The sequence below is a fragment of the Triturus cristatus genome, chromosome 3_2 (genome assembly GCF_964204655.1).
Source record: "Triturus cristatus chromosome 3_2, aTriCri1.1, whole genome shotgun sequence".
Classification (NCBI taxonomy): domain Eukaryota; kingdom Metazoa; phylum Chordata; class Amphibia; order Caudata; family Salamandridae; genus Triturus; species Triturus cristatus.
Genome location: NC_140584.1, coordinates 199,698,042 through 199,725,569, shown reverse-complemented (window position 1 = coordinate 199,725,569; position 27,528 = coordinate 199,698,042). Strand labels below are relative to the sequence as shown.

The following is a 27,528-nucleotide window of genomic DNA, read 5'->3' as shown; positions in this document are numbered from 1 at the left end:
TTCGGACGATTTGCAGCACCCACCTGTCCGAAGTGATGGTACGCCAGTGGAGCAGGTGGACTGACCGGCTCTCTGTCCCCCTGCTCCGCCACGGCGGAATCCACGTCCGCCACTGCGTTGAGACTGGTTCTGCGGCCTGTGGCTGGACGACCGTGCGGGGGCGCCCCTTCCTTGGCCACGAAAGGGGCGAAAAGCAGAAGTTTGCTGGCGCTGGGCCGACAGACCCAAGGACTTGGCCGTAGCTCTGGAGCCCTTAAAGCGCTCCAGCGTGCTATCTGCTTTGTCACCAAACAGGCGACGGCCATCAAAGGGCATGTCCATGAGAGTGCTCTGGACATCCCCCGAAAAGTTTGTGGACCTCAGCCAGGCGTGACGACGAATCGCCACCGTCGTTGTAATTGCTCTACCCAGCGAGTCTGTGGTGTCAAGTCCACATCAAATGGAATATCGTGCTGCATCCCACCTCTCAGCAAGAGCCTGGGCGAGCCCTGTCCTGGCCTCCTCTGGACACTGGGGCAGCACGTCCACCACCGTATCCCACAGAGTGTGTAACGGTCCAAAAGGCATGCTGTATTAATGGACCGCAACACAAGACTGAGGGAGGAAAACAGTTTCTTGCCAAACTGTTTCATCCTTTTGGATTCCCGGTCCTGAGGTGCGGACGGGAAGGCGGTTTGGGACGTTGAGGCCTGGATAACCAGACTGTCAGGGGTGGGGTGTACGGACAGAAAGCAGGGGTCGCCCGGAGCTGGGCGGTGGTGCCGCGCCACTTTCCAATCCACAGGAGAGACTGTGGAGGGCTTGGACCAAGCGCCCATCAGAACGTCGGTGAGGGCCTCATTAAACTGCAGCAGAGGCTCCAAAGAGCTTACTGGCGGTTGAAGCACCTCAGTGAAGAGGTTAGTCCTCACGGCCGCTGCAGGGAGCTCCAGGCGCAAGGCCTGGGCCACCCTGTGCAGCACCACAGCATACGTAGCACCCTCCGCCGTAGCCACGGAAGGAGGAGAGATGAAACCAGTGTCAGGCGAAGTGTTGAGACCACTGGCGTCCCCCAGCTCATCTGCCCAGTCCTGACTTAACTGGCACTGCTGTGCCAGAGGGTCCTCAGACCCCTCCCAGTCCACCCTTCATCCGTGTCCTGATAAACAGGCAGACGGAGCCAGGTCATAGGTGAATTCACCACCTATCGACGCCGGAGACGGCGCCGAGCGGCGCCGCTCCAACGTCGGACCCAGACCGGGGCTGGAACCGGGGTCGTCGTCGTCTGGGGACGGCGCCAGGAGCGACACCATAGGGGTCGGCACCGGCGGAGGAGTCGTAAGGTGAACCGGTGTCAACCGGGATCGAGGCCTGGATCCCACGGGGGACTGCGGTGTCGGGTCCGAAGTCGACGGCGCCGAAGCCGCCGGCTCGCCAGGACCCCCAGTCGGACCTGCGGGGCCCGGAGGCGCGCCAGCAGGCCTCAATGGCCACGAGGAAGTCTCGAATCTCGCCCGGAGTCGCATTAAGCCCAGGGACCGGAGGGTGTGGAGCCGGATGCGACTCCTGCGGCTCCGGTGCCACCCGAACCCTCGGCCGAGTCGCTCGACTGGCGAGGGGAGTCGGAAGAGCGATGTCGCTTCTTTGACTTCTTTTTGCTATGCCTCGACTTACCTCAGTGCGAGGACTTGGATCCCGATGAGCGGTAATGACTGCAGCTCCGTGACCGGTCCCTCGACCTCCTCCTCGACCGGGACCTGGAGCAGCGCGGAGCCGACTGCCGGATCTCGAGGAGCTTGCGGGACCGCTCCCGCCTAGCTTTCGACGTCAAGGCCCGGCAGTTGGGGCACGACTTGTCTCCTACTATGGTCTGATAAATTGAATGAATTCTATACTTCTAAACACCAATACCTATGAAATGAAATTTACCATGGAATTCAGCACGTCCAAAATCACATTTTTGAGTGTGGAACTTTGTGTGTAGAATTGCATTGCATGACGTTTCCTTGCGGAAAAGTCTGCTCTGTAATTGGTCATCTTTAATGTAAACAGTTCCCATCCCTTACACCAGATAAGGGCAGTACCTTATGGCGAATTTCAAAGGGCTAGGAGGAACTGTAGCGAGGAGACAGAGTTTCAAAACTGTTTTACAGACATGGCACATCGGTTCACCAAGAGAGGCTACACACCTAACACCATTAAGAAAGCCGAGAACAGGATCACAAATATACAGAGAGCTGACACATTAGGAATCAACATCCCTACACGACAAAAACATCAACCGGTGAGACTAGTTACTGATTTTAAAAGTTTGAACCACATCATCAGGAGAAGCCTCACTAAACATTGGGTATTTTACAAGCTGACATCTCGCTTAAAGATCACATTACCAGTTACCCTCAAATCACTTTTAGGAGGGGAAAGAGCCTTAGAAACCGACTCAGCCCTACTGTCCCACGCACTGCCAACAATTCAACCTGGCTGACACAACACACCATAGGTTTCTACAAGTGCGGTTGTTGTGGGGTTTGCAGATGGGCGAAACGTGGCACTCTCAGTTTCATTGACTTCAACAACAAAAGCTAGGATATCAGACACAACATCAACTGTAACACTAAGTTTGCTGTATATGTCATTGAGTGCACCTGTGGCAAGCTATATGTGGGGAGCACCATAAGACTTCTGAAGGACAGAATCAGCGAACGTCAGAGCACTACACAGTCAGGATGCTAGATATCCAGTAGCACTACATGCAGCAGTCTGTCCCTCACAAGGAGTACAGAAACGCTTCTCCTTGTTTGGAATTGACGTAACTTAACCAAGTGTATGAGGTGGCAACAGGGAGCTCAAACTTAGATGCACTGAAGCCACTTGGATCATGCGCCTTCGTACAGTGGAACATGGTCTTAATTGTGACCATGAAATGCAATATTTCTTAGGAGACTAAAACAATAGTGCAAATGTTGTTTCTGACTCACGCAGTAGTAACATATGATACATGTACATTATGAAATACAGTGATATATGTGGCTACTGTTGTTCATACACTTTTGGAAATGATATCTGTGGCTTTTGTATGTCATGCCATTTTGGCAATATTGATGTCACTTTCTATATATAATTGTCAATCTCAGCTCGGGAGTATTTCACCATTAGAAATGAATGCGCAATATCGCTGTATCCCATATGTTAAATGTTGGACATTTCATTATGTAAAAGGATTGATTACTTGACAAGTGTATGTCACCACCAAGACATTGTATAATGTTTTACTTATCACAATCAGATTTGACATTATTTTGATAATAAGTCTGTCCTCCACACTCTTGCCTAATCCTTCATATCGATAATCGAATGCTGCCCATGAATGTGACATTTTGATTCTTTCTACATTTTTAGTTTCCAATATATTCAAATTCGCATCCTATTACATTTTGAATGTCCATACACCAGGCTTATGACTCTCAGGTAGACTTACGTTCTCTTTTCTGCATTTTTCTCTACCATTATGTACCTCGTAACACACGTTTTTTGACACTTTAGTAGTGTTCCTTACATGGAACAATAAAGTTCCCGTTTCTGATCGGAAGACAGTTGCTGTTCTAGTCTTTGTCTACAAACAGGAGCTTAAATACTACTTCCGGTATTACGATCACGTGGTCCGTATCACAGAATACTGCCGAGGAGCATTAGTGCACACGCTTGAGGTAAGGATTCCTTTCCCTGACACACAGACATCGACTACTTTTGTAATCGACTTTGTGTTATAGGTTAACCCCATTGTGCGATACTAATATGGGATCTGCTTTTCAGATCTTATTGATATTTACGATCGCACCTTCCCAGAGAAGACTCGCGGCATACTTAAAACTCTGGATCACCAATATCAGGGTAAATATCCCGCTCCTTGTGCTCTGCCTATAATAAGACTCGCAAGTCATCCATTTTTCTCTCTGAATGACAATCTTTCCGCGATTTGTCATTTCAACACGTTTCCTAAACTGAACAGTCCATTACTTAAGGACCACATATTGACCAGCCGGATCGGAATTATCACCGGCGGAGCGGTGAGCGCTCTACTTTATTGTTAATCTCACTTAATTCACTTTTCTGGCCTCTAATTTTTTCGCCTTGGACTCAATAACCACTGTGGTCGTCCTTTCTCCCATTTTTTTCATTGCGATTATAGACTACCAAGAATTTCTCATCTTCAGACAGGTAGTTTTATTTTTTCCCTGTCGCATATTTTCCTCCCGTCACAAATACACTTCGTTTTTACTCACAAGCTTTTTCTAAATATAGTTCTCAGTGTGCAAATTGTGTGTACAAGTTAAGAATCAGCTTGGTATCCTTTACAACTTCGTCCACGAGCTCATGTGATTTTCAGTTCACAACATTCTATTTACATGGATATGATATGTTTGGCACCATATCTTTCACTTGGAGTGTTCCACAAAGAACATGTTGTGCTCACCTTTCACTGACTTCTTTTTCATAAACATGCATACAAAGTATGGGTATTAGGGTTTCCACGTTTAAAAGTGTGATGTCACCTTTTCTAAAATATAAAAGTCGTTTTTTATTGTACAACATACCTCCTACTGTTTACAACACCTTTTGTATCCTTTCCAGCCTTGAGGAAGTAGTGGAATTGATTTCCAAATGCGCCGAAACACGTGTTGGCTGGTTTCTGTTTTGCTCTAATGAAAATGGAATAAAGACGGAATAACTTTCTAACAACATGGATAATTGACCATGGTTTTAAAATTTACTAGATCTGTATGAATACATCTGCATTGTACAACTGTCTTACATGTGTGCCCAGGCTCTTTTTGAATTCTGTAACTGTGTGGGATTTTTCCCATACGCAATTGAGGGATTAGAGGATTTATCCCCTTACCTGGTGGCACCATAATACTTTGTTCTTATTTATACTCGTGTTTACCAGCAGAGCGCCGATTTTCCTGAGTTACTAAAAACCCTCACAACCAGAACAACCATTCCATATTAGACTTTTTTAAATTGTAGCCAGCGATATTCCAAGAAATTACCGCAACAGACTCTAAAGTATTCTCTTGATGTGTCGATGTCTGGGACAAATTCAGACTGTCTATCTGCGTACTTAGTTGTGGTTGAGAAATTACAGAAGGGACAGTGGGCATAGAAGACTCATTTTGCATTGCTATATCACCAACACCATTAGCTATTGGGCTCTGCTCATCCAGTCAGTCACATATAGGCATGCCTTCCAATGCAGCGAATCTATTACTAAGAGGTAAAGGTGAAACTGAGGGAGGAAGAGACTGGTTAAATGGAAGACAAAAGGGCTTCTGGGGATTATGTACTCTAAGAGGTGGCTGGGGTGAGAAATAAGGTGTGTAAAAGAAACCCAATGGAAGGGCACAAATTTCAGAATTAAATTATGGAATACTTGGTAACTTAGTTAATAAATCACCCACTATATGATGGTTGTCAAAATTTAGTATAATGCAATCACCTTTGATAGTCTTGGGAGCTCTTCCTACCCAATTAACCCTCCGAGCCATAATGATATGTATATACAAATTAAAGTTTTTGTCTATACAGTTAGAAAGCCAATGCTGAGATTTATGAATTAACTGCTCCATAGATTATAATAGATTTGCTTTCAGTTCAGGAACATTAACTAGGACTATGACATACGGGCAGGCCGCTGGCGGGAGATCTAACCTTCCTTTGGAATTCTGAGCCTCTGCTAAATGCTGAGGAGCCCCCCTTCCCGAGCAAGAAGCTGGAGCTCCACCCTCTTAGAGGGTAGAGGTAGACGGATTAACATAGGGGTGGGTGTTCATAGTCCCATTAGATCCTTGAGGTTCGCCATGTGACGTAGTGCAGCCAGTATTATCTATGGTAGTTTGGGATCTGATGCTGAATATTATGTACAGTAGCTCTAAACATTTTAGCTGATTCACGAATAGAACCCGACAAATGAGTAGACAACCCTGTTGCTTGTCGTAGGTCGCGACTTCCCATTTTATCGATCACCTCAGGAAGCACACTACCTGGCTGTGGAGTCAACCTCGCATCATCTATTAGCTCACTAGTATTTGGGTGGGGGCTTGGTTCGATAAGTAAGAGACCTCCAAGGAAGATAACTTTTCCTCTATTTGTGTTCGTTTATATCAATATAGGGTTTAAATGTACAGTCACCATAATCTATTCTTTTCAACAAGTCAGAGTCATGAATGTGGTCATTCCCCAAGTGGGGTTGATTAATAATATCCTTTTGCCTTGTAGCTCTAGTAGATCTTGACTGTAAGGGAAGTCCTGAATCCAATTCCTCGTTTCCAGTGCTTTTCTCTGTGCAAACCCTTTTCAATATTTTTTGCTTTTAAGGACCACCTCCCTTTCTCTTCCTAGTCCTTGGCTCTGGGTAGTTATTCTCCACTTGGAGAGACGTTAACTTCTCCTGAGTGGCTTTACAACGTTCATATGTGGTGTCAATAGATGAGGATAAATTTGGCGTTGGAGCTATAGCGGTGCAGGACTCACTTACTGATTGCCCACAAATCGGGTGATCAGTGCCTAAGGCTCCTCCACCTAGGGAATAACGTTTTTGAGCAATAAGTGAGTCCAAGGAAAGCCTTTTCTCAGTTAGCTCAATTTCATGAGAAAGGACAGATTCAGCCCACGTTAAGAATGCATCCAGGGTCCCAGCAGCTCCACCCCCTTGCTTTTCCTTATAACCCCTCCTTTTGATCATTTTAATCATCAATAGGAGATTTCCAGTTATGGCATACCAACACGATCAAAGCTAGTCTAAGGGTTGGACCTCCAGTAGATAAAAAAGAGAGATCAATAGTACATTTTGTCTCCTCTGTCTCGACAGACAGGTGTAAGGGGGTAGGCCCAGCCCAGCCTCCTCTGGGTGCAGCACGGGCACAACCACACACGTCCCGTGCTGCGGGAGCCCTGGGCTGTATTTATGCGCCTCTGGGCACGGATGGATGACAGCAGCGCCTCCTGGCGCTGCGCCTTCTGGGAGATGGAGTCCTCGCCAAGGCCCCTTGCAGGAGGAAAGTGCTGCGTGCTCACCCCCTGCGGGAGAAGAGTGTGGCGTGCCTTGGCCTCCAACAACAGTAAAGTGCTATGTGCTTTAAGAGCGTCTAAACAATTGGGTTTACTCAAGTCAATATTAACACATATAAATCAACAGGAACTTTCTTTTGTTAAGAGGCATTATGCTGACAGAAAGGAAGCATCAACCCTTGCTGAAATAAGCAAATCCCTACTTACATACACAACAACAGCAGATTGTGAGGTTAAATATTTGGACAAGTATGCAAAGACAGTGCAGGAGAGAGGCCAGGTATAATACTAGCTTACGGACTTGATACAGACAAAATTCCATTTTGACAATCCGATTTAGGCATGGTAGTTCTGCAACACAATACTTCTGGAGATTGTGGACGTTTATACTGATCTCTATATATCGAGGATGTTGTTAGACTACAGATAAACGGCAGTTGGCGTAACACAGAGGACTTTTATTTGAACCTCGTAATATAGCCAAAATCAAAGCTACCATAGACACCTTAGCTGGAGGTAAGGCACCAGGTTCTGATGGCCTTACACATGAGTATTTAATGAGTTATTGACTCCACACCTTTCAAAGGTATAAATAAAAGCACTAGATATTGTCCATCTTCCTTCTGCCATTTAAGAGGCTCTTATAACGGCTCTGATGAAACCTGTAAAGCATGACGTACCTCGTTACTTGCGTGGTTAGTTGAATCTGCTAAATCTGAATCACAGATTTCTAGCAAGTTATAGCAAAACAGAATTAAACTGGTTGTCTTGGACAACACAGGATTTATTACGCATAGAGTTGAAGGTGGTTGAAACTTTCCTAGGCACTGAGAAAGTATTTGATCAGCTCGAATGGCCATTTCTAATGACAGTGTTACTAAGAATGGAGCTAGATCCCTATAGGTAGATCTGGTCACGTTGTTCTATGCTAATTCAAGGAGTAAAGTCCTCAGTATTGATAACATTTCCACACTTTTTCATATTAGTAGGGCCAGACAGCAGGAATCACCCTTATCGCCTATGCTAGCATTGGAGCCTAGAGATGTCAGCTTAGCGAGTGTCATTTCTAGGCACGTATCACTATATGCAGATAACATTATTTTATTTAAAAACATCCTGTAATCAATTTGCCAACCGTTAGTTGGACTACTATTTGATTTAGCAGATTGTGTGCAAAAATGATTAACTGGGGAAACCCCCAAACATACGCACTCACCCCTGAAGTGAAGCATCCAAAGATTGCATACACTTTAAGCTGGTTTAACAATTTGGTAAAGTACCTTGGGATCCACGTGCACAGAGATAAAGGGGTGGCGGTGCAGGAAAATTAAGGACTGACAGTGAAGAACTGGGTTGCATAGGTGGTCTGATGAATTAAAATACCATTGCATTGGGCACGTTGAGTACCTTTAATCACAATAGTAGAGTTCCCAAAAGTGTATATTTATTTACTAACATTTTTTTATTCCATCTTATTTTTATACCATTTCTGTGCTAGATTATGATCTCTATTATTCAGGCTAGTATGGACTGAAAAACATGCCAGATGTTTTAGGGAAATTCGAACTTTACTACATATGATATGGGAGGTTTTGCGATCACAAATGTAAAAAGGTATTTTTACTGTTGCTCTAGCACTTTACCACTTATTGGTCTCACCCAGCTTGTCATTTGCCTCTTGCAGTGGCGAGGAATCAGGCTCCCGTTCAACAATCTCAGCAGTTAGGTTGCCTAAGCCTACCACCTTTATTCAGACACACACTGGGCAATGAGATAGATGGAATGGAAACAGGTCATATGCAGTTGTACCCACCTGCTTTAGCTCTTCCTAATAAGTCTCTGCTATTTATTCTCAAGCAGGGTAAAGCAATAACTGAAATACTGGCACGCAGGTTTACGGTAAGCATTGAACATTTACTTAAAGGAGTATTTCTGATGTTAGATCAATTTTGAGAAGACCAAGGTGCTGAAGAGCAAGCTATATTGGCAATTTTGGACTGCAGCAGGCAATGTTGGCTAGTTTCATATACTTTCCAGCAGAGGTGCCAGAATTCATAATAATGAAGAAGATGAAATGTATCCCACCCACCAGGCTCTGAGGTTCCAAAGGATATATCAGGTTTAAAGAGTCTTACATGAATGTAGTACAGCCTGCCTGCAAATTATGAGAGGCTTATCTGGGCATGGAACTAAAGGAAACATGATGGTAATGGTGCTGTGCACAGACAAACTTTGTCTATGAACTACCAACACAAACGTAAACATTTTAAATTTGTAAATCAAGTTTATTTCAACCTGGTACTTCTTCCCAGGTTTGACCCTGCAGTAAGCCTAGAACACAGGTGTTCACATTTGCATGAGGAATCTTTCTTCGTTTAGCAAGGCTGTCCCTAGGAATCGTTGATTTCTGGAAGGCTGTGACAGGTGTGATGTCTATAATTACCAAAGGCTTATTGATTTCTCGCCTCCTTTATTTCTTTTTAGCTTTATGGTTGATATTCCATGTTTGACCAGAACAGTAAAGCTCTGCTGTTGCACATCTAAGGGGACACCTGCCAAGTGTACAGAACTGGTTAAAAGGCAATGGCTCAGATTTGGCAACCCAGCAATCAAAATTGCTTCACACAACAAGCTCACAATGAAATGCAAGATAAACACAGTTGCTTCAGCCTGCTTCCACTATTCGTCTAATCGGTAAGATTTTGAGATGGCTCCTCACAAGTACAAGGCAAACTGTCACACAAGCACTCATCACCAGCCGACTAGACTACAGTAACGCACTTTATGCAGGCACCTCGACTGAACTCATACAAAGACTCCAAATTATCCAGAACACAGCGGTCTCTCATCCTTGGCCTTTCCAAAAAGTCACATCTCCACCATCCGAAGGACCACCGTACAGAAGAGATGCCAATTCAAACCTCTCACCCATGCTTACAAGGCACTCCACAACATCGGAGCCCACTATATGAACCACTGTCTGACCTTCCACCAACCTAAGAGAAACCTTCACTCCACACATCTGTTCCTTACAAGCACACCATGTATCCGCCGCACCCGCACTGGAGGATGCTCCTAATATCTTGCCGCCAGATCCTGGAACTCCCACCCACGCACAGCCCCGTCGCTGACCACTTTCGGGAAGGAGCTCACGACCTGGCACTTCAACCGACAAGGCTCACCAGCACCTAGATACCCCCCGCATTGATTAGTACCGCTCTATAAGTACTGATGGATTGTGATCTGCAAGGGAAAAAACAGCACAGAGCCATATTTACTAAGATTGTTCTGTAGCTTCTGTCATTCCTTGTGCTGGTGCGCAAACAGGGTGCCTCGTGCAATGCACAGCCTTGCTACATTGTACAAAGTGTGAACTGTCTAGTATAGGATTTGTACTGGAAGCATACACTTTCACTTTGGATTCCTAAATTTAATGCAAAGTGATATAAAGCAGCCCAAAGCGTTTTTGAGATGAGAAAAGGGCGCCTTTCCAATGTAAAGTACAATGGAAGGCGTTGCGTCACTTTCTACCAGGACAAATCCTTAGTAAATCTGGGTTAAAGTGCTCTGTAATGACTCTTCTAAAGCATATTCAACCTTGCCACTCTTTACCGCTTATGCATGGGGCAAATGTATTCTCTATCCAACATATCTTAAAGATTGTGATACTGCAAACTAAGTGAAAGAGTTGCTGTTGGATGACAAAAGTAAGTTAATGAAATATCTGACTCGATAACACTAATGGTTTATATATGTTGGAAAACTTGAACATAAAAAAAACACAACTATTCAACTTGTCTAGGGTGATCTATACACATTTTTGGACAGCTGAAATAATAGAGGATCACAAGCAATGGCCACATATCCAGTACCTTCTTGGCACTCTGGGTTCTAATCACTCTCCTTTCCGCTTAAACCCACTTCATCACATCATGTAGTCAGCCAACTCTAAACTATTGAGGTAGCTAAATTCCATGTCATAGCAAATTCCACTGAACAACAATCAAGGGCCAAGTTTATGAACTTGCGATCAGGGTGCAGTTTCCTTGGTCTAGACAAAATACTCAAGAAACAGGTCTAGGTCCATATAAATTTGGTCTACCAGGCGCAGTGGAAAGTAATTCAGCCACAGTCCTGCAAAAAGTTGCAAACCCAGGAAGTCCCAGACCATGTGGTATAAGTATGTATTTTCATGAGCGCATGTGGAGTGCTTGCTGATGGTACCAGTGTATATCCTACTGAGACACTTAGGGACCTCCCTCTCATGGTCTTCGCATTCATTCTCTACTACTCGGCGGTCTGTTCATTAGATGCCCTCTAATCCAGCATGTGTCAGTTCAGCCACCACTACCATCCTATTAAAAGATGCCCTCTGTTCAACGTAGTGCTTCATCTCCAAGTCTGAACCATCTCTGTGTATTTCTCTTCCAATGTATGCCGCTCCAGAATTTTGAGCACAGGCTAGGTTTACGTCCTCATGTCCACCTGAAACACCAAGGTTGCAAGCAGATGTATCTCCTGTCCTCACTTCTATGTCACAGCTGTTCCCAGTCAGTACATACATCTGTCATAACAAATATTTTTCTTTGTGAAAAAGTATATTTTTTCTTGAATATCAACAAGTGCCTACATTTTAGTGGTGGGTGCTGCTTGAGTTTTTCTTCATGAGTAAATTTGTAGAGGTTTTTGTACTGTACTGTGAGGACATAGTTTGTATTAAAACGTTTTCCATGTCATTTAACAGTTGTTGGTTAACAGCAGTAACAGAAGAACATATAAACCGAGCATCCTCCTGTGCTTGTGTGCTCTTTCACATTCCCTGTCCATTTGCAAATCAGCAAAACCAGAAGGCCCTAGCTAAGGTGCCTGGATATAGTGGATGTGGTGTGAAGGGTCTATTTATAGTAGGTTCCGTCTTCCTATAGGCTGCGGCAGATGTACACTAACTGTACACGCCCAGGAGTTTTCAGTCTGCTAGAAACTATTAAGCTCTCTACATTATAGCCCAGAAGTGTGCACATTTAGGCCAAACTAAACTATCAGTTAGTCAACAAAAAAGGAGCACTTTGATTCATCTCTGGAAAAATTCTTTACTTATGTTGGGGATCACCAGATGCTATAGGACGCGCAATCCAATAGGAGTGAAGTTTTATGATATTATGGAGCCTTTAGGTAGGCTTTCATTAAGCCCCAAAAAAGACGATGTTGGCATAGTACAACATTTGGAAGCAAGAAGAAGCCAAATATGTTGTTGCTCTTGAAGGGCTTGCTGCCAAAAGGCAACATACTACCAGGGAGAAAAAGGACAAAACAGCATCTCAAACCGTCTACAGGACTATTCAGGTGAGGTGTCCTGCACAAGCAGAGAAGATGCTCGTGGCAGAGTATTTGGAGTGAAATGAGTATAGGATTGTATTTGTGTGAGGGCCTTTTGTGCAAGAGAAAACCTGCACAGGTCAAATTCACTCGATTTGTCCAAGGTGCATCGTTGCAAAATACTCCTGTCCTTAATGAATACTAAGGGCATGTCAAATTAGAGATTTGTTTTGTACAACACATGCTAAATAAATAATGAAAAAATGGTAAATAAATAATGAAAAATTACCTGCACACATTTCTCCTCTATCTCGAGTAACTTTTCTCTGTAGGGTAAAACTCGCTCAAAAAAATACAGAGAGGAAACTGGTTCTAGTAGAAAATGTTTCTTGGCAAAACATTTTGTATCCGAATCAATTTCCCCAGTAAACACAATGTAAGATTTCACATCACGTGAAGCAGTGAAAAGTTTGTGCATTTCAACACAATGAGAAATGTGGGAATTAGGCGAGATTATTCTGACACAACATAACATTTGCACAGAACAAATACAAGCATATCTACAATTGTATGTAAAGGTGCAATTAAACAAAACATAAGGCAAAGTCCTTTATTACACACATACATATATATAGATTACATAAGGCATCATGTTTATTGTACAAATATATTTAAAAAAAACTTGTTTTGGAAGAAGGCAGCTGATGGCTAAAGAACTGAGGTGTTAATTACATATTCCTAAAGGATTGTACAGCTTAATTGATTTATTTTAGTAGGACAAGGATATGCAGAAAAAAATGCTTATTGGTTATTTGAAACTGATCAAATATTCCGGGTAAGCCTGAACATCGTTAAATATTACGAACATGCTAGGGTTTGCAAGACGGTCCGTCACACTGTCATACAGATCAGTGGGGTCTTGAGCACTTTTTGCTGGTGGAGTAAGAATTCCTTGTTTTCCCACGCAAAATAATCCAGTAAGTACTCTGGTAAGATACATGTATTTCATTCCTGAGGCGTCAGGTTTAGAATACGTGTCATGCGCTGAATAATTTGCATTGACAGCAAAATACGTTCCGTTTCCATATACAGCAGCTGTGGAGACGACAAAGGAAAGGCTTTGTAAGGCGAGTGAATGAAGCCGGGAGGCAGCCAAAAAATACCATTAGCTTCCCAGACCTTAACAATGAAAATGCCACTAAACCAATATACTACAATACATGCTTGCAAGGTGCTAGATTAATATATTCAATGTATTACTGCAATGATATTCTGCGGAAAAACAAGATTATGAGTGAACTATACTTACCTGAATTTGCCAATCCCTGGTTTTCATGTTACCAATGTTTGCCACTCAGTCGGACTTAATTTTCCACATAGGATTTAGGAATCCAGAAAAAACAATAAAATGGTGAAAACGTGGCACTTAGCCGTAGCGAGTATCATTGACCTTTTCAATCCATCAAATTCTCTACTGCCTGAAAGTTTAGCGCTCCACTTACCCATTTCTACCTCCCAAAACAAAGCAGCCGATTAGGGTTTGGGAAGCGCACAAGGGAACAAAGTGAAGGGGGTGGTCTGGTTGACACCAACAACAACTTGGGATCTCAGTAACCTTGTTTCCTTTATTTTGTACTGCAAAATTCATACAAACGTTACTTCTTCACTGACCCCTGCAATAAAGTCATTAATGAATACAAGTTTCAGCACAAACCATTTCCTTCAGCAGAAGACTTATCATAACGTTAACTAAAGAGACGAAAGGGCTAGGAATGAGGGCTCCTGTGGGTGGCATCTGTAGGATGTCCATCCCCAGGCAGCTTCGGGCAGGTGGTAGATTCCAGGCCCTTTAGGGTTCAGCCATTGGTTGGAGCTGCGCAGGGGTGGGGCTTATGTGTTTGTTAGGGTTTTTTTTTGGTGAGTCATTCTGACGCTGTGGTCCTATGGTAGGGTTAGCCATTTTTAACTTGTTCTACTAGTGAGGCCTTGTTAGTGGTAGACGGTTTGGGTATGGCAGATAAAGCAGCTGCAGTGAGGGAGGCATTAAGATTAATTCAATCCGGCATTCTTTCACAAGCTTGGGTTGGTTTGGAGCGGCCTAAACGTGCTGATGCCAGCAGAGTCACGGCAACAGTCCTTGCATGTTCATCGCCAAAACAAACTTCTAAATTGCAGTGCTCGTTGTCAAGGGAAGTAGATGAAGCACGTGGACTTGACCGGAGCAGAGGTTGTGTTTACGTCACCGCATTGGAAATCAGCCTCATCTGGTAGGTGTGGGAGGGGTTTCGCACACGCATGCCTGTATCAAAATGCTCAGCTAGTTAGAGGCGGGCCCCGGGGTTTTGGCTCTGATGGGAGAGAGCGTTGTGCAGAGCGCTGTGTCTGCATCCACCCTTAAGCCGGGAAGAGGCTGTTCAATATCGGCAGGGAACCGCTGATAAGTTACAAGTGCCTTTCAGGGGGAGCACTCAGTTTAAAGTCCCCTTTTTAGGTCTCGGCTGAGCCAGCGCATGCGCTACTCTGCAAGACATTTAGTAAGTGGCTTTTAAAAGTGCTGCCACATGCTTTTGCTGGCCTAGCGCTTGCGGTTACGCGCGCGAGCAAGCACGCAGCCGCCAGCTTAGCCACTCGCGTGCTTTTTAAAAAATTTCTTTTACCGCATGTGCACACACACAACTCCCGGGCTTTGTTCCTCCCTTTTGCACGCGCGCACACAACTCCAACATCACCCCCTCCCCCACCACAGATCGCATCTCGAGGCCGCTCGTGCGCGCGGCCAATGCTTGTTTCTGGTGCTCCTCAGCCCCGGAAGGCCCACTGACTCCTTCATTATCTTTAGGGATCACAGATGGATACATTTCTTTTGTGTGGTGCTCCGCAGCCCCGGAAGGACACCGACGCCATGCCATGGATTTATTTACATTTCAGTTGGGCATGTCTGTAGGCACAGGAGAGTCGATGCCGAGATTTGAAACAGCTTTCCGCTTCAAAAGTCGGCAGCTCTTCATGTTATGTTTTGGTGCTGATCGGTTGGGTAAAAACATATGCAAGTCCCCGGCTTCAAGGCTGCTGTATGCCACTGTTATGGAATTTCTAGTTTTCCTAAAGAGCCAAAAGGTAGGGGTCGCCGAAAGTTTGGCTTTTGAAAGCGGATGAGTGCTGGTTCTTTACACCATTTTCTCGCCACTCGTTGGGCCACGGCGCTACCTGCAGAGCCAGTTCCTTAATCTCCCCTTGCCTTCCCCCAACACTCCAGCTTGCTTCTTCAGAAGCATCAGTTCTTAATTGTTCAAAATTGCGCACCTTTATTTATTTATAAAGGGCGCCACTTTAACTTTAAGGAACAGAGCTGATTGTGTTTTGCATTTTGACTGTTAAGGTATCGGAGCGCTTTACATGTGCTCTGATTACATTACCCAAATTCAGATAAATTTTTTGGGAGGGAGATTACGTGTTACCTTAATCACGGTCTCCGTGTTACTTGGAAACACCATGTGCTTCTCTGCACCCCAGCGCTCCGGTTAACTGCTTTGTGTCTTCCTGCTGCTGGAGCCTGGGCACGGGGGCTGTGTGCATGGTTGCAACTGGGACAACGAGCTGCAGACCAGAGCTTTACCTGCTGCTGCTACTGCTACTGCTCCTCGACCACCACACAGGGATTGGAGCTGGGCTGCTGCCTTCCACAGCTATCGGAAAGCACAGGACACCCTGACCTCCACGGGACCCCGGCAGCCCAAGTGTGCTGCCCCCCATTCCATGTATGTATCAAAGATAAACACGTTTATGATTACATTTATTTTTGCACTAATTTAAATAGTGCAACCTCTACCCGACTCAAAGGTATTGGAGTGCTTTAGGTGCGTGCCAGTTTTACATGATCTATGTTTACCTCATTTGCCAAGAGGATATTGCGTGTTTTGCATTTGCCTTCCTTCTATGCTTTCCATCATCATACTTTATGTGCTTCTCTGCACCAGTGCTTCAGTTTAATGTTTCTTATCTGTTTTTTCTCCCTCCCATAACTCTCCCATACCCGTACAACCTTCTACTCTGTGATTTTTTGTGGCCCTAGTATTTCTTGCTCATATATGTGCTTCTCCTTGCCGGCCACTTTGCATTAATCCCTCCCGACTCATCCGTTTTACAGTTAAAACTTCTCAATTTTTGCCCTCACCCTCGGTGAAAAGAAAATCTTAACTCAGCGCTGCCTTTAGTAGGAACTTCAAAGACACTGGTTATGGTTCTTTCACACTCATCATTTTAGAACTGAAGCATTGTCAATGTTCTATATACACAACAAAGCCACAGTTGTTGCTTTTTTATCGTATTCAACTACCAGTCATTGACAAAACCAATAGTCCATGCTTGTTTTAAGTGTAATATTACTCGTTGTATTATATATCTGGATGCAATGACAGAAGCAGCAAAATACCAGTCAGGCTCCATCCACACTATGCTAACCATGCACAGATTTTTGTTTCAATGTTTTTAAGCCACGTCCTTAATTACATTGGCCACGTCCCTTTGAGAGACCCTCCTCACCCTCCCCCCCCCCCCCCCCCCCCGTTTTTTCAGCACAATTAAAGCCCAGGCTACAAGGATGAAACATTCGAAGCACCTAAAAAGGCCCTATGTTATAAATAACCGTATTGCCAGTGCAGTAATCAGCACACAAATTATTTTAAAAACATTACAACTTATTGTTGTCTGTTTTACAACAACTGCTGAAGTACTGATGGATTTTAAGCAAAGCTTCTCTGTTTTCCCTAAGCGATTGTTTCAGTGTTACTAAACATTTGTAAAAAGGAACTTACTACGTAGCAGCCCTTCTAAGAAATACTGTTGCCTATATTTTACACACTATCCCATTTTTCTTTGGATTTTAATAATTATATATTTGCGTTTTCATTAAAACACGCTTATCTATGTGAAAATGTGTGTTACATTATAATAACACCTCATCTGCCACTGTAAACACACCATAAAAATATTAATTTTACTGCCACAGTAGTGGGACAACAATCACAAAACTAGAAATCATTTTTTATGTTAATTTTATTTTTAATAAGGTCATTCAGTTGCACATCATGTCTTCTTGGTTATATATAAGGTAACAAAAATGCTTATAAGACTTTTTTATTCTAACCTTTCAACATGCTGCACAGCAGCCACAACGCTCCACAACATAGCTTGAACACAATGGCAAAGCTAAAAGCTCTGGGGAAACACTTTGAAGGTCCCAAAGGCGAGACCTGTTGGCTATGCCAATGCTTGTTCAAAAATAGAATGAAAGAGGTGCCACAAAAAGGTGAGGAGTCTTGTGTTGAAAGGATCCTGCCTGCAATGAAATGCTCCATGAATGGTGATGTTTTTGTGAATACAGTCCAGTCACCTATGCCAGAGGCTGCTTAAGGAGTGGTGGGAGAAGATGTAGGCTATAGAAAAAATAATAAAAAGAAAAACACTGCATAACCAGGGTGAGATTGCTTTGTAAGGAGTCAGGTATGGGGTTTTCAGATACTTTTAGGGGGCACAAGAAAGCTTGAAGGATCTGGGTTCCTGGAGAGGCAGTTGTAGTAGAGGATAGTGCAAGTCAAGGTGAAGACAGGACCACAGTCTGCAGTTTTTGGCTGCTTGCAGAGCATCGGTTGGGGCAGCGGGGGTAGGGGAGAAAGAATACTTCATGGAAATACCAGATACAGTGAAGATTTGCCGGCTGGGGCTAAAGCATCCTGGGCGGACTGGCCCGAAGAGAGGGAGAGGTTCGGTGCAACCATCCCGACAATACAGGAAAATAAATTATGGTGCCAACCACCAAAACAGAGGATTGGAAGCGTTTCGATGGGGGTGTGGTGAAAGTCCATGTGTGAGTTCAGTGCGTGTGGTGGATCAATAGGAATGTGAGTTGGATTATGATGAAGAGGTTGATGAATTGAAAGAGAGGGAAATACCAGGTTGGTGTGAATGTAAAGATCTTAAAAAAGCAAAGGGTGTTGACCGGGGAGTGGGGGGGCTTTTCTAAATTATTTTCCAAAAGTCTTGTGTTACAGCAGGGGACTACGGGTTGGATTTACTGGCACGAAGAGAGTCCAAGAAAGGGGCAGTAGAAGGCAGGCATCTCCAGAACTAACCAGCACATTGAGAACAGGTGAGAGTCAGTGGTGGATTAATTGGGGGAATAGTAAGGAACATTTTTTTAAAAACTCTCACGTTATCTGGGCCTGCTGTGGTGGATAAAAGTGTAGGGACTGAATCAATCAATGAGGAGTTTGTGTCTGCAGGTAAGAAAGATCAAGGGAATAATGCAAAAGATGATTCCAAGGGGGTCATTGAGGAAATATCCCAGTCAGGTTTGGACAAAAATGAAAAATCTAATGTCTTGAAATGTTTGTCTTACATGGGGTTATCTGTGCCATTGGAAGCTCATCTGAGGGGTGAATTTGTAGAAGGGTACAAGCTACTTCATAGGGAATGCAATCTAAGGAGGGGTCTGGAAAAGAAGACTGGGAGTTGGCTAAAAGACCGAGGGTTCCCACAACAATTGACACATGGACTTCAGCTTTTTTTATATTTGCCAGTGTCTACTGTGAGAAGTTCCTTGAGTGAGCAGTGTCTATATTTAAGTATATTATGATGAAGAGTTTCGGGCTCGGTTTCTCCTCAGCTATGATAAACCTTGTGGGTAAGCGGACAATGAATTATGTATCCACAAACACATCCCACACCTTGCACACAGCAAGCGGTTTAGCGATTCCGCACCGGCTCTTTCTTGGCAGGCCCACCTCGGGGGCAGAGTGGGGAAGACATGGAATAGAGGCCAAAATCCCAATTCCAGGTCCTTCAGGAGCTTTAACAGAGGGTATTGTCTATGGAACCCCTGTAAGTACAAGCACACATGTTCATAATGTGGGGACAAACATGCAATTCTTCAATGCTTTGGGGACCACACAAGCTTTGGAAGTAGTGGTCAGGGCAGGGGGGTAGGGGTGGATTCTGTCAACCTGGTTACAAGGGCTTTTACTCCAATTAGATTTGACAGTTTAAGTTAGTGGCTGAAATTTTACCCTAACATGGAGGAGGCAACAAGGTTGGAATGGGATTTTAAAGAAGGTTTTTGACTTGGTTATCAGGGTCCTAGGGCACGCAGGTTTGCTGGCAATTTAAAGTCAACCAAAGAACATTCTCAGATTGTGAGGTAGAAGCTGGGCAAGGAAGTGGCAGACGGAAGGATGGCAGGTCCTTTTACTTACTGGCCCTGACCTTATTTCTTCACAATTGGTAGTACTTAAAAAGCAGTGGGGGGGTGGTTTCACATGATTCATCATCTTCCATGACCTCACGTCTTGTCAGTGAATGTCATTGCCTGGTTTGGCGTCCGGAGCAGATGTGCAGAAAACACAGGTGCCACAAGAGGTATGGGAGCTATCAGATTGAGAATACTTGAGCTGGTGGAGAAATCTTTGACAGTGTGTACTAGGACAGCTTATAGAAGAGCTTGGGAAGAACTTCTATGGATGGGTGCATCTCGTAGATCTCAAGATGAACAAGTATTATGGCTGCCAGAGATAACATGCTCAGTTTCATTATGTGGGGGGGAATGATCCTTCAGCTGGTGAGATGGGGAGGTGTATGTTACAAGGTATGGCCCAAAAAAACAGAAGAGAGGCCAGTTTATTAGGGATCCGGTTTCAATTAAACTATTGCTTTGTATGGTTAGGAGCCTTCCTTTCATACGTTAGTCTGTTTTTGAGCAGTTGCTATTTAGTTTATGCATGTGTTGGTGCCTTTAGGATATTGGAATTGTTGGGTAGGGGCCATTTAGATGGTCTGAAAGTTAAAGATGTATCCGCCTCAGGCGAAACTATTCAGATATTTTTGTAACGCTCTAAGAAAGTAACACTTAATAAAATTAATGGCATACTATGTCCAGTGATTTCTTGGCAGGATTTCCGGGGAGCAAATTCAGGACTTGTTTTCAAACACCAAAACGGTGCAAGGCTCCCAGCCTCAAAGGTGCTTGTCACACTGGAGAAGGTCCTTGAAAGCTTTGGTACTTATTCTTTCAGAATTGGTGCTGCTTCTGAAGCAGCAAGACTGTATTTTTCCCTCAGTGATGTAAAAAGATTATGACAGTGGTCCTCTGATTGTTGCTTGCGATACATTAGGGACATTGAGGATGCTTAGCATTTATGTGCTTGTTAGTTCTTGTTTTTCTTTCAGGTTGCATGGCGAGTACTGCAGCGGCTTTCTTTTCTATTTGGATGTTTGGACATTTTTTATTAAGTGGGCGGCGAAACAAGCAGAAAAGCAGTCTTTTGGAAGAAATTTGGTATTCCGCAGTGACAAAATCAATATTGATTGGTGGGGGAGAAGGGTATGAAATGGAGACAGCTGTTACAGTGGTTATCTAAGTTGGTTTCAGTTATGAATGTGCCCAGATGTTTTGCTTTTACATTTGAGTGAAAATGACTAAGTTCAGTCATCAGGTTTGGGTTTGATTAAAGATATGAAGAAGTATTTAAAAACTGTGGTTAAATCCTGGGCTGGGATGAAGATGATATTGACTGCGTTGACTCTTAGGAGAGGCTGTCATGGTGCTGAAATCTTCACCTGAGTTGAGAGGGCTAGATGTAAAGTCAAGAGGGAAATGCATCATTTTTGTATCATCAATAATATAGGTTGGTTAGAAAACACAGACATAAGAAAGAAGATTTTCTGTTTATTTAGATAGGATGGAGTTCACCTGTCGTTTCGTAGGTAATGAGCTCTATTTACTCAATATTAGTGAAAAGTTTGCCTCAACCGTAGCTATTCAAAGGTGGTGTTAGCAGGTTTTATGCTGTTCTGGCAACAGCCTGTTTTTTCTCAAGCATCGGCCGTTTTCGGGGCTAGTTGTTTTGGCGACAGATCAAATTTAGCTCCCCCCTTTTTTCACTATTGGTCGGGTGTGCTGGGGGTTTTCTCTGTCTAACCTTTGGGGGGGGGGGGGGGGGTTCTTGGTTGCAAAAATTGTGGAGCTCGAGACAGGCTGGAAGGGTTGGGGGCATTTCAAAGAGGGTTTGGGCAGAGGGAACACAGGAAAGCGATGGCTGAGGTGTGTGTGAAGGTCAGTGGATGAAAGAAAGGGGATGGTGAGGATTGATTGTTGCAACAATGGTTTGGGGATTTTATTGTTGGAAGGCTCAAAGGTGGAGGGTGTTAGGATACGTTATTGTATTACTGAGGCGATGAATTAGAATTGTAAAATGTTCAATGAGTTTCAGAACTGCATACCTGTCCTAACAAGCATTTGCAATGCAATAGGTCTCGCTTTTACACGTCTTTAAGCTATTGACATTGTAAATGACAATGCCTTTTTTAAAAACCCAAACATAAATATAAGGCATTGTCATTTACAATGCCAATAGCTCAAACTCGCGTAAATGCGAGACCTATTGCATTGCAAATGCTTGCTTTTTGCAACTGCACTCAAAATCCCTTTTCCTCACAAATTCGTCCCGTGCTTATCAAAACTCCGCCTTCAAGCACCTGCACGCAGGCAGCACCCCTTCTGCAGGGGAAAGGATGAGGGCAGGCACTTTTCATAGCTCATCACAGAAACGCCCCCATAGTTCACACGTTTACATTTGACTCCGCGTTCGAGTGAGGGCAGCACCTCTCTGCTGCGGCATTTCGTCCAGGTTTGATTTACCCTTTGCATTTTGGTACTTGTAGTCCTGCAGTGTGTAATGGTAGGAACTAAAGAAGGACAGGATAAAGAGCTTTGCTGAGTGGTGCTTTCCCCTGGTGTAAAACCGGTCTGCAAAGCAGATGAGTGTACGCCCCCCACCCTCCTCCACTCTTGTGTCTGCGGATGTCTCTATGCCACCAGCGCAATTATGTTTCAGTCCTGGGTGGCATGCATATTGCAAATTATTGCAAAGTTGTACATTTCTGGTTGCACTTCAAATTAAACAAAATCCTACAGCTGTTAAGTAGTCCCGTGCCTTGCGTGACACTTTCAGCTAGCGCTGACATTTACCTCACACGTCCAATGGTAGGATGCAAACTACACAACCCAAAATGCAAAGTTGTTGATTTAATAGCAAGAACTAGCTGATGGCATCACCGCCCCCTCCCAGAATCCAACAGATGGGGACTTGAACTTCCAGGTCTAGGACATAATGTTCTAGTGAAATGGACTCAATCGTCTAGTTACCCCTCCCAATAACGAATAGTGAGGTGTTACAATAGTGCAGCCAATACCCCTCCCGGGTCCCCCCAAAACCTTCCACCCCCATCATATTTCTTACCCCCAGCAAAATTAACAGCTGAGCTGCATGTGGCTCATCGAGAATGTAGCATAACGGCCAGAGCTGCCTCCTTTGGTACCGCAAAAGGAGGTTCCAGTCTCCGCGTCGGCTCAATATCCTGTGATACTGGGCAAATCACTTAATCTCCTTGTACCTACCAAAATTGAAGGTGTCCTTGTGTAATGTAACTGACGCTCAAGTAAAGCGCTCCAATTCCTTCCGGTCGAGTCCGCGCTGTATAAAACTGCAAAAGTAAAAACACTAAGAAAAGTAATGAAAACAGAGTTTTCCCAACCCTCATCAACCTGCCATGGCTGGTTCAATCTGCCAGCAGCAGTGACGAAATGTAGAATCACATTTATAATGGGCAAAGCTGGACCGCAAACAGAGCTGGCCTTTGATCAGGGAGCACCCTGGGCAAAACACAATTGGCGCACCCTTCCCAACCCCCACACTCATCTTCTTTAATTGTCTATGTGTCCCAGTTCGAAGTGAGGCTTCTTGCAGACAGCTCCTGCCCTGCGCCCCTCTGGAGGTTGGCGTCCTGGGTCCAGCTCACATATGCTAAAGGTTGGCCCTGACTACAAGCCCCAAAATGTAACACCTGGTTGGCAGAAAAGCATTGACTGACTGGCGCGGGCGCACGGACATGGGTGCACTTGGCCGTTAAGACTCAGTTAGGCCAGTGGTCACCTAATCCTCCCGCTAATGGTCGATCGTCAACCGGAAATGTGCGCTAAACTAAACACCTTGAGGCGAATCCTTTTGCAGGGAGCACTACACAAACCACGCCGATACAATAAATGAATGGGGCCGATGCAAATTAAGCCATAATGTTGAGTCTGTGACGTGTTCACACTGCTTCCTTAGTATTTTAAAATGTCCCTGGGTATCTCCGTAAATGAATGCGACCTTTACAGACCAGGGCTCCACCTGGCAGGATAGCTCAGTGGGAGACTGCGCCTGCTATCGGGATGTCTATATTTCCCACACATCTCTGAATGCCTCACTCAGCTTGTTATCACTTTGAGAGGCGCCAGCCCGTTCTTTGTTGTTTGCGGTGGTGCCTCCTTTAGGTGTCTTAAGAACAGATGGTCGTCGGTAGAGTATTTAAAAAATGTGTATGTGTTTGAGTGCGTGTGGTAATTGCCTATTTGGAGTTTGTGTAACACGGAGAGAGACCACGGACAGCAAGCACTGACCACCACGAATGGACAGGGGCCTCCTACAGCACTTGAATTTCCATATATACGGTGGAACTATAAACGGGTACCTAAGCTTACGTTTCCCAAATCCTACTCATACAGTGAACAGACTGGAGAGCCAGTGGGCAGACTTCCACTAAGGGTAAGGGGGTTTGACCTATGCCCTGCTACTACTATCAGCTGCCACCAGCCGTAATGTGAACCGGCCACCAAGCAAACGATTTTTTAAAAACGAGCCTCGGCGTCGGCTCAACATCAGGTGATTCTGGGTGAATCACTTAATCTCCCCATAATCTCCCCATACCTACCAAATCATGAATGTGTCCTTCGGGTCTGGTTTATGGCCGCCACTATTTAGAACGGTCACGAGTGAAGGCAGAAAGCAACAAATTAGCGAGGAGCGGCGGCAGAAAAGTTTTCCTGGCTCGGGACTGTGTCAGAGGTCGACTTGCCCTGAAACTTGCTCCCAAACACTGGAACTCCGACACAAACTGGGGGAGGTCTGGGAGCGGAAGCTAAACACCACAAAAGCGCAACATTAACAAACAAGCGCAACCGAAGCGGACCACGCTGAAAAGAAAGCAGACTGCATTAGTGACGAGGGACGCTCCATCCCCCCTTTCCCAAGCTCCTTAACAAAAAAACAAAAAAAACACATCGATCTCTTGTTTCTAATTAGAAACACATGGCCCCATAAAGATAAGAAAGTGCTTTGCGACAGCAGCAAAGCAGGCGACCCAGTCCGGATCGGAGGCGAAAGGGCGTCAACCAAAAACCCTAATTTCCAATGGCAGTCCACCGTTTACCATAAACGGTGACGCCAGCCAATGGAAATGAGGTGCGGGGCTTCAAGCCCCCTTCTCAAACTCCTCATTTCCAATATATCTCGCCGAGTGAGCAGCGCATGCGCTGCAACGCTAGGCGAGACCTAATAAAGGGGCCTTTTACTTATTGCCATCTTGCCTGATGAGGGCTCCTGTGGGTGGCTTCCGCAGTAATGGCAGGGAGTAGCTCCCTCTGGATCTGCGCGGACCGGCACAGAAAGAAAAGAACTGACGTAAACGCGCTGGAGAGGTGTCTATATAGGCACCATGCACGTCACTTCTGGAGCCGACTACACAACGCAGAGCCAAACGATGCCACCTATCAGGCCAGGCAGCTGATAGTCCAGGCCACGGTATTATCTCGCCTGGACTATGCCAGCTCGCTTTTGGTAGGGGCCAATATGGCGGAGACTACCCGCCTTCAACGAGTGCAGAACGCTGCGGCTAGAGCCATCGTAGGCCTACCCCGAAGGAGCTCTGTTTCAGGCGTCTTGAGATCTTTGCACTGGCTCCCCATCAAATCACGCATCCAGTTCAAGGTGTTGTGTCTGGCGTTTAAGATCTTGAGGGGAGTTGGTCCGCCAATTCTTGCTGACCTCCTGTCGTGGTATGTTCCTTCCCGCGCTTTGAGATCGGGAAGCCATGCGCTTGCGCTGGTCCCCCGTTACAGGTTGTGTCGGGCGGGTGGTCGCTCTTTTAGGGTGAGGGCGGCCGAACTCTGGAATTCCCTCCCAGTAGACTTGCGGCTTCGGACTGACCTCTTGGCCTTTCGCAAGGCGTTGAAAACGTTTCTTTTTAATTAGTTCTTTTTTGGTGTTGTGTTTTCTGCTTTCTGTTGCACTTTGCCTGCCATGCGCCAGGACGCCCCTTAGCTGGGGCAGCTGTGCGCAATACAAAAGTGCATAACATAACATAACAAACATAACTATCAGCCCGGGCTTGTGCTCATGAAAATTTTACGGATCCAGTCTGAAGCCTGGGGATAATTCTAAGGTAAGGAATCTGCGGCTAAAAGTCTCGATCAGATTAAATGCCCTACAGACACTTAGTACATGCCAACAACGTGCTGCTGAATACATAGGGCAACTAGTGATGGTTCATCAAGAACAAAGATCTTCCTTCTGCCATTGCACTCCAATAAGGCATTATATGAGGTGTGTGCAAAGGCACTGTCAGGTCGATCTGGCTGAGCAAATGGACGATCTATCCATCAGTAGACCAAGCTGTCTGAGAGATGATCACCATTTTTGGAGAGGGACAGTTATCGTTGCTACATTTTGCATTTCAAGAGGGATTCATGAGACAAGCATGTGGTACACAACTCTGTGGGCTGCCTTGGCCTCAGCTAAAGGGAGACCGTAAGCCGGACTGAGAGAACCGCATTCTGATTTTGCTCATTTTAATAATTTTAAAGCACATTTTTAACTTAAAATTGCCTGACTGAATCGGTTTCTATATCCTGCATTTACACTTTGGAGCTTACATGTCGCAAAACGGCACCCGTTAGAGCGGGTCCGCCATCACAGTCAGCGCACTAGTGGTTGGGAGAGGGAGAGATACTTATGAGCAGCCTTTCACGTCCGCGCCAATGGCAATTCCGTCTGTGCCCGTCAGCACCCAGATCGTGCCAAGGGCCGGAAACCCCTGCCCAATTCAACTTAGGAAGGAACCACTTAATACATTATACAAGTGGAGAACTTAGAGCATTGGCAGCGGCAGGTAAGCAACCAAACTGCTCTATACTAGAACCGGACCATGCTCTAAACTTAACCTCTTGTCCCAACTGCAAGCTATCCCTCACGCACTTACCAATCATGAGGTTCATGGACATAGAATACAAGACAAAAGTAGGCACGCATAAAGGCAAGCTTTTTAAATGCTCCCTAATAAACGCGAGATCCCTTGTCAAGCACAAACAAGAACTTGTGCTTCATGTCGACACTTACAAGACAGATATAATATTTATCAGAGAAACATGGGCAGATGAAGCTTCTGGCCCAGACATTATTGAAGCCACACCTTTGGGATACAAAATGGTGCACCTTGACAGAAAGTTGAAAAGAGGTGGGGGTTTAGCGACTCAATGACGATAAAATATACCCCAGGCATGAATGCCGTTAACTGCAAAACCATCTCCTTCCAAACTGAATTAACAAATTCATTAAATGGCACTTTATTGTATCGCCCCTCGGGGCCAACGGAACCAATTCTTACCAACCTAACCACTATAACAGAGCACAGTGTTACTAGCTCGGATTACCTGGTACTGGGCAATTTTAATTTCCACCTAGAAAATAGAATGGATAATGATACCATCCAACTGTTAGAGCTCATGGAGACTTTGGGACTGGACCAGAAAATTGAGGGTCCTATTCACACATAAGGTCACACATTGGATGGGATTTTCACAAACAATACATATCTGGCATCTGGAAAAAGTAATTACAAAAACTTCAAACACTGCAAAATGCAGCAGGGCGACTTCTTTCCGGAATTCCCAAACATAAGTCGGTGGCGCAAGCACTGGTCAAACTGCATTGGTTACCTATATCATAACGTATAGAGTTTAAGAACTTATGCATAACCTTTAAAGCATTACATAATTCAGGTCGTAGCTACTTTCGTGCAAACTTACCTGGTACTCCCCAGGCAGAAAGCTCAGATCCTCAGACGCAATGCTGTTATCCCCCCCCAAGAGCAAAATATGCTACATGTGGTGGGAGGAGCTTTCTTCTGAAGGCAGCTACACTTTGGAACGGTCTACCGTTGGACATAAGGAGATGCTCTAACTTCCTGGTCTTCAGGAAATTAATAAAAACCTGGACGTTCTCACGTTCGTTTTTT

At 44.8% G+C, this 27,528-nt stretch overlaps 1 protein-coding gene across 1 annotated transcript in view; it reads right to left on the bottom strand.

The window, feature by feature from the left end:
- Positions 1–12,959: 12,959 nt before the first annotated feature.
- The window catches only part of PARP14 (poly(ADP-ribose) polymerase family member 14), a 924,447-nt gene continuing 909,878 nt past the window's right edge, over positions 12,960–27,528 (bottom strand). Inside the window, exon 18 of the mRNA XM_085647500.1 lies at positions 12,960–13,458. Within this exon, the coding sequence (XP_085503626.1) occupies positions 13,172–13,458 (287 nt within the window). The 3' untranslated portion in view covers positions 12,960–13,171. The remainder of the gene's footprint in view (positions 13,459–27,528) is intronic.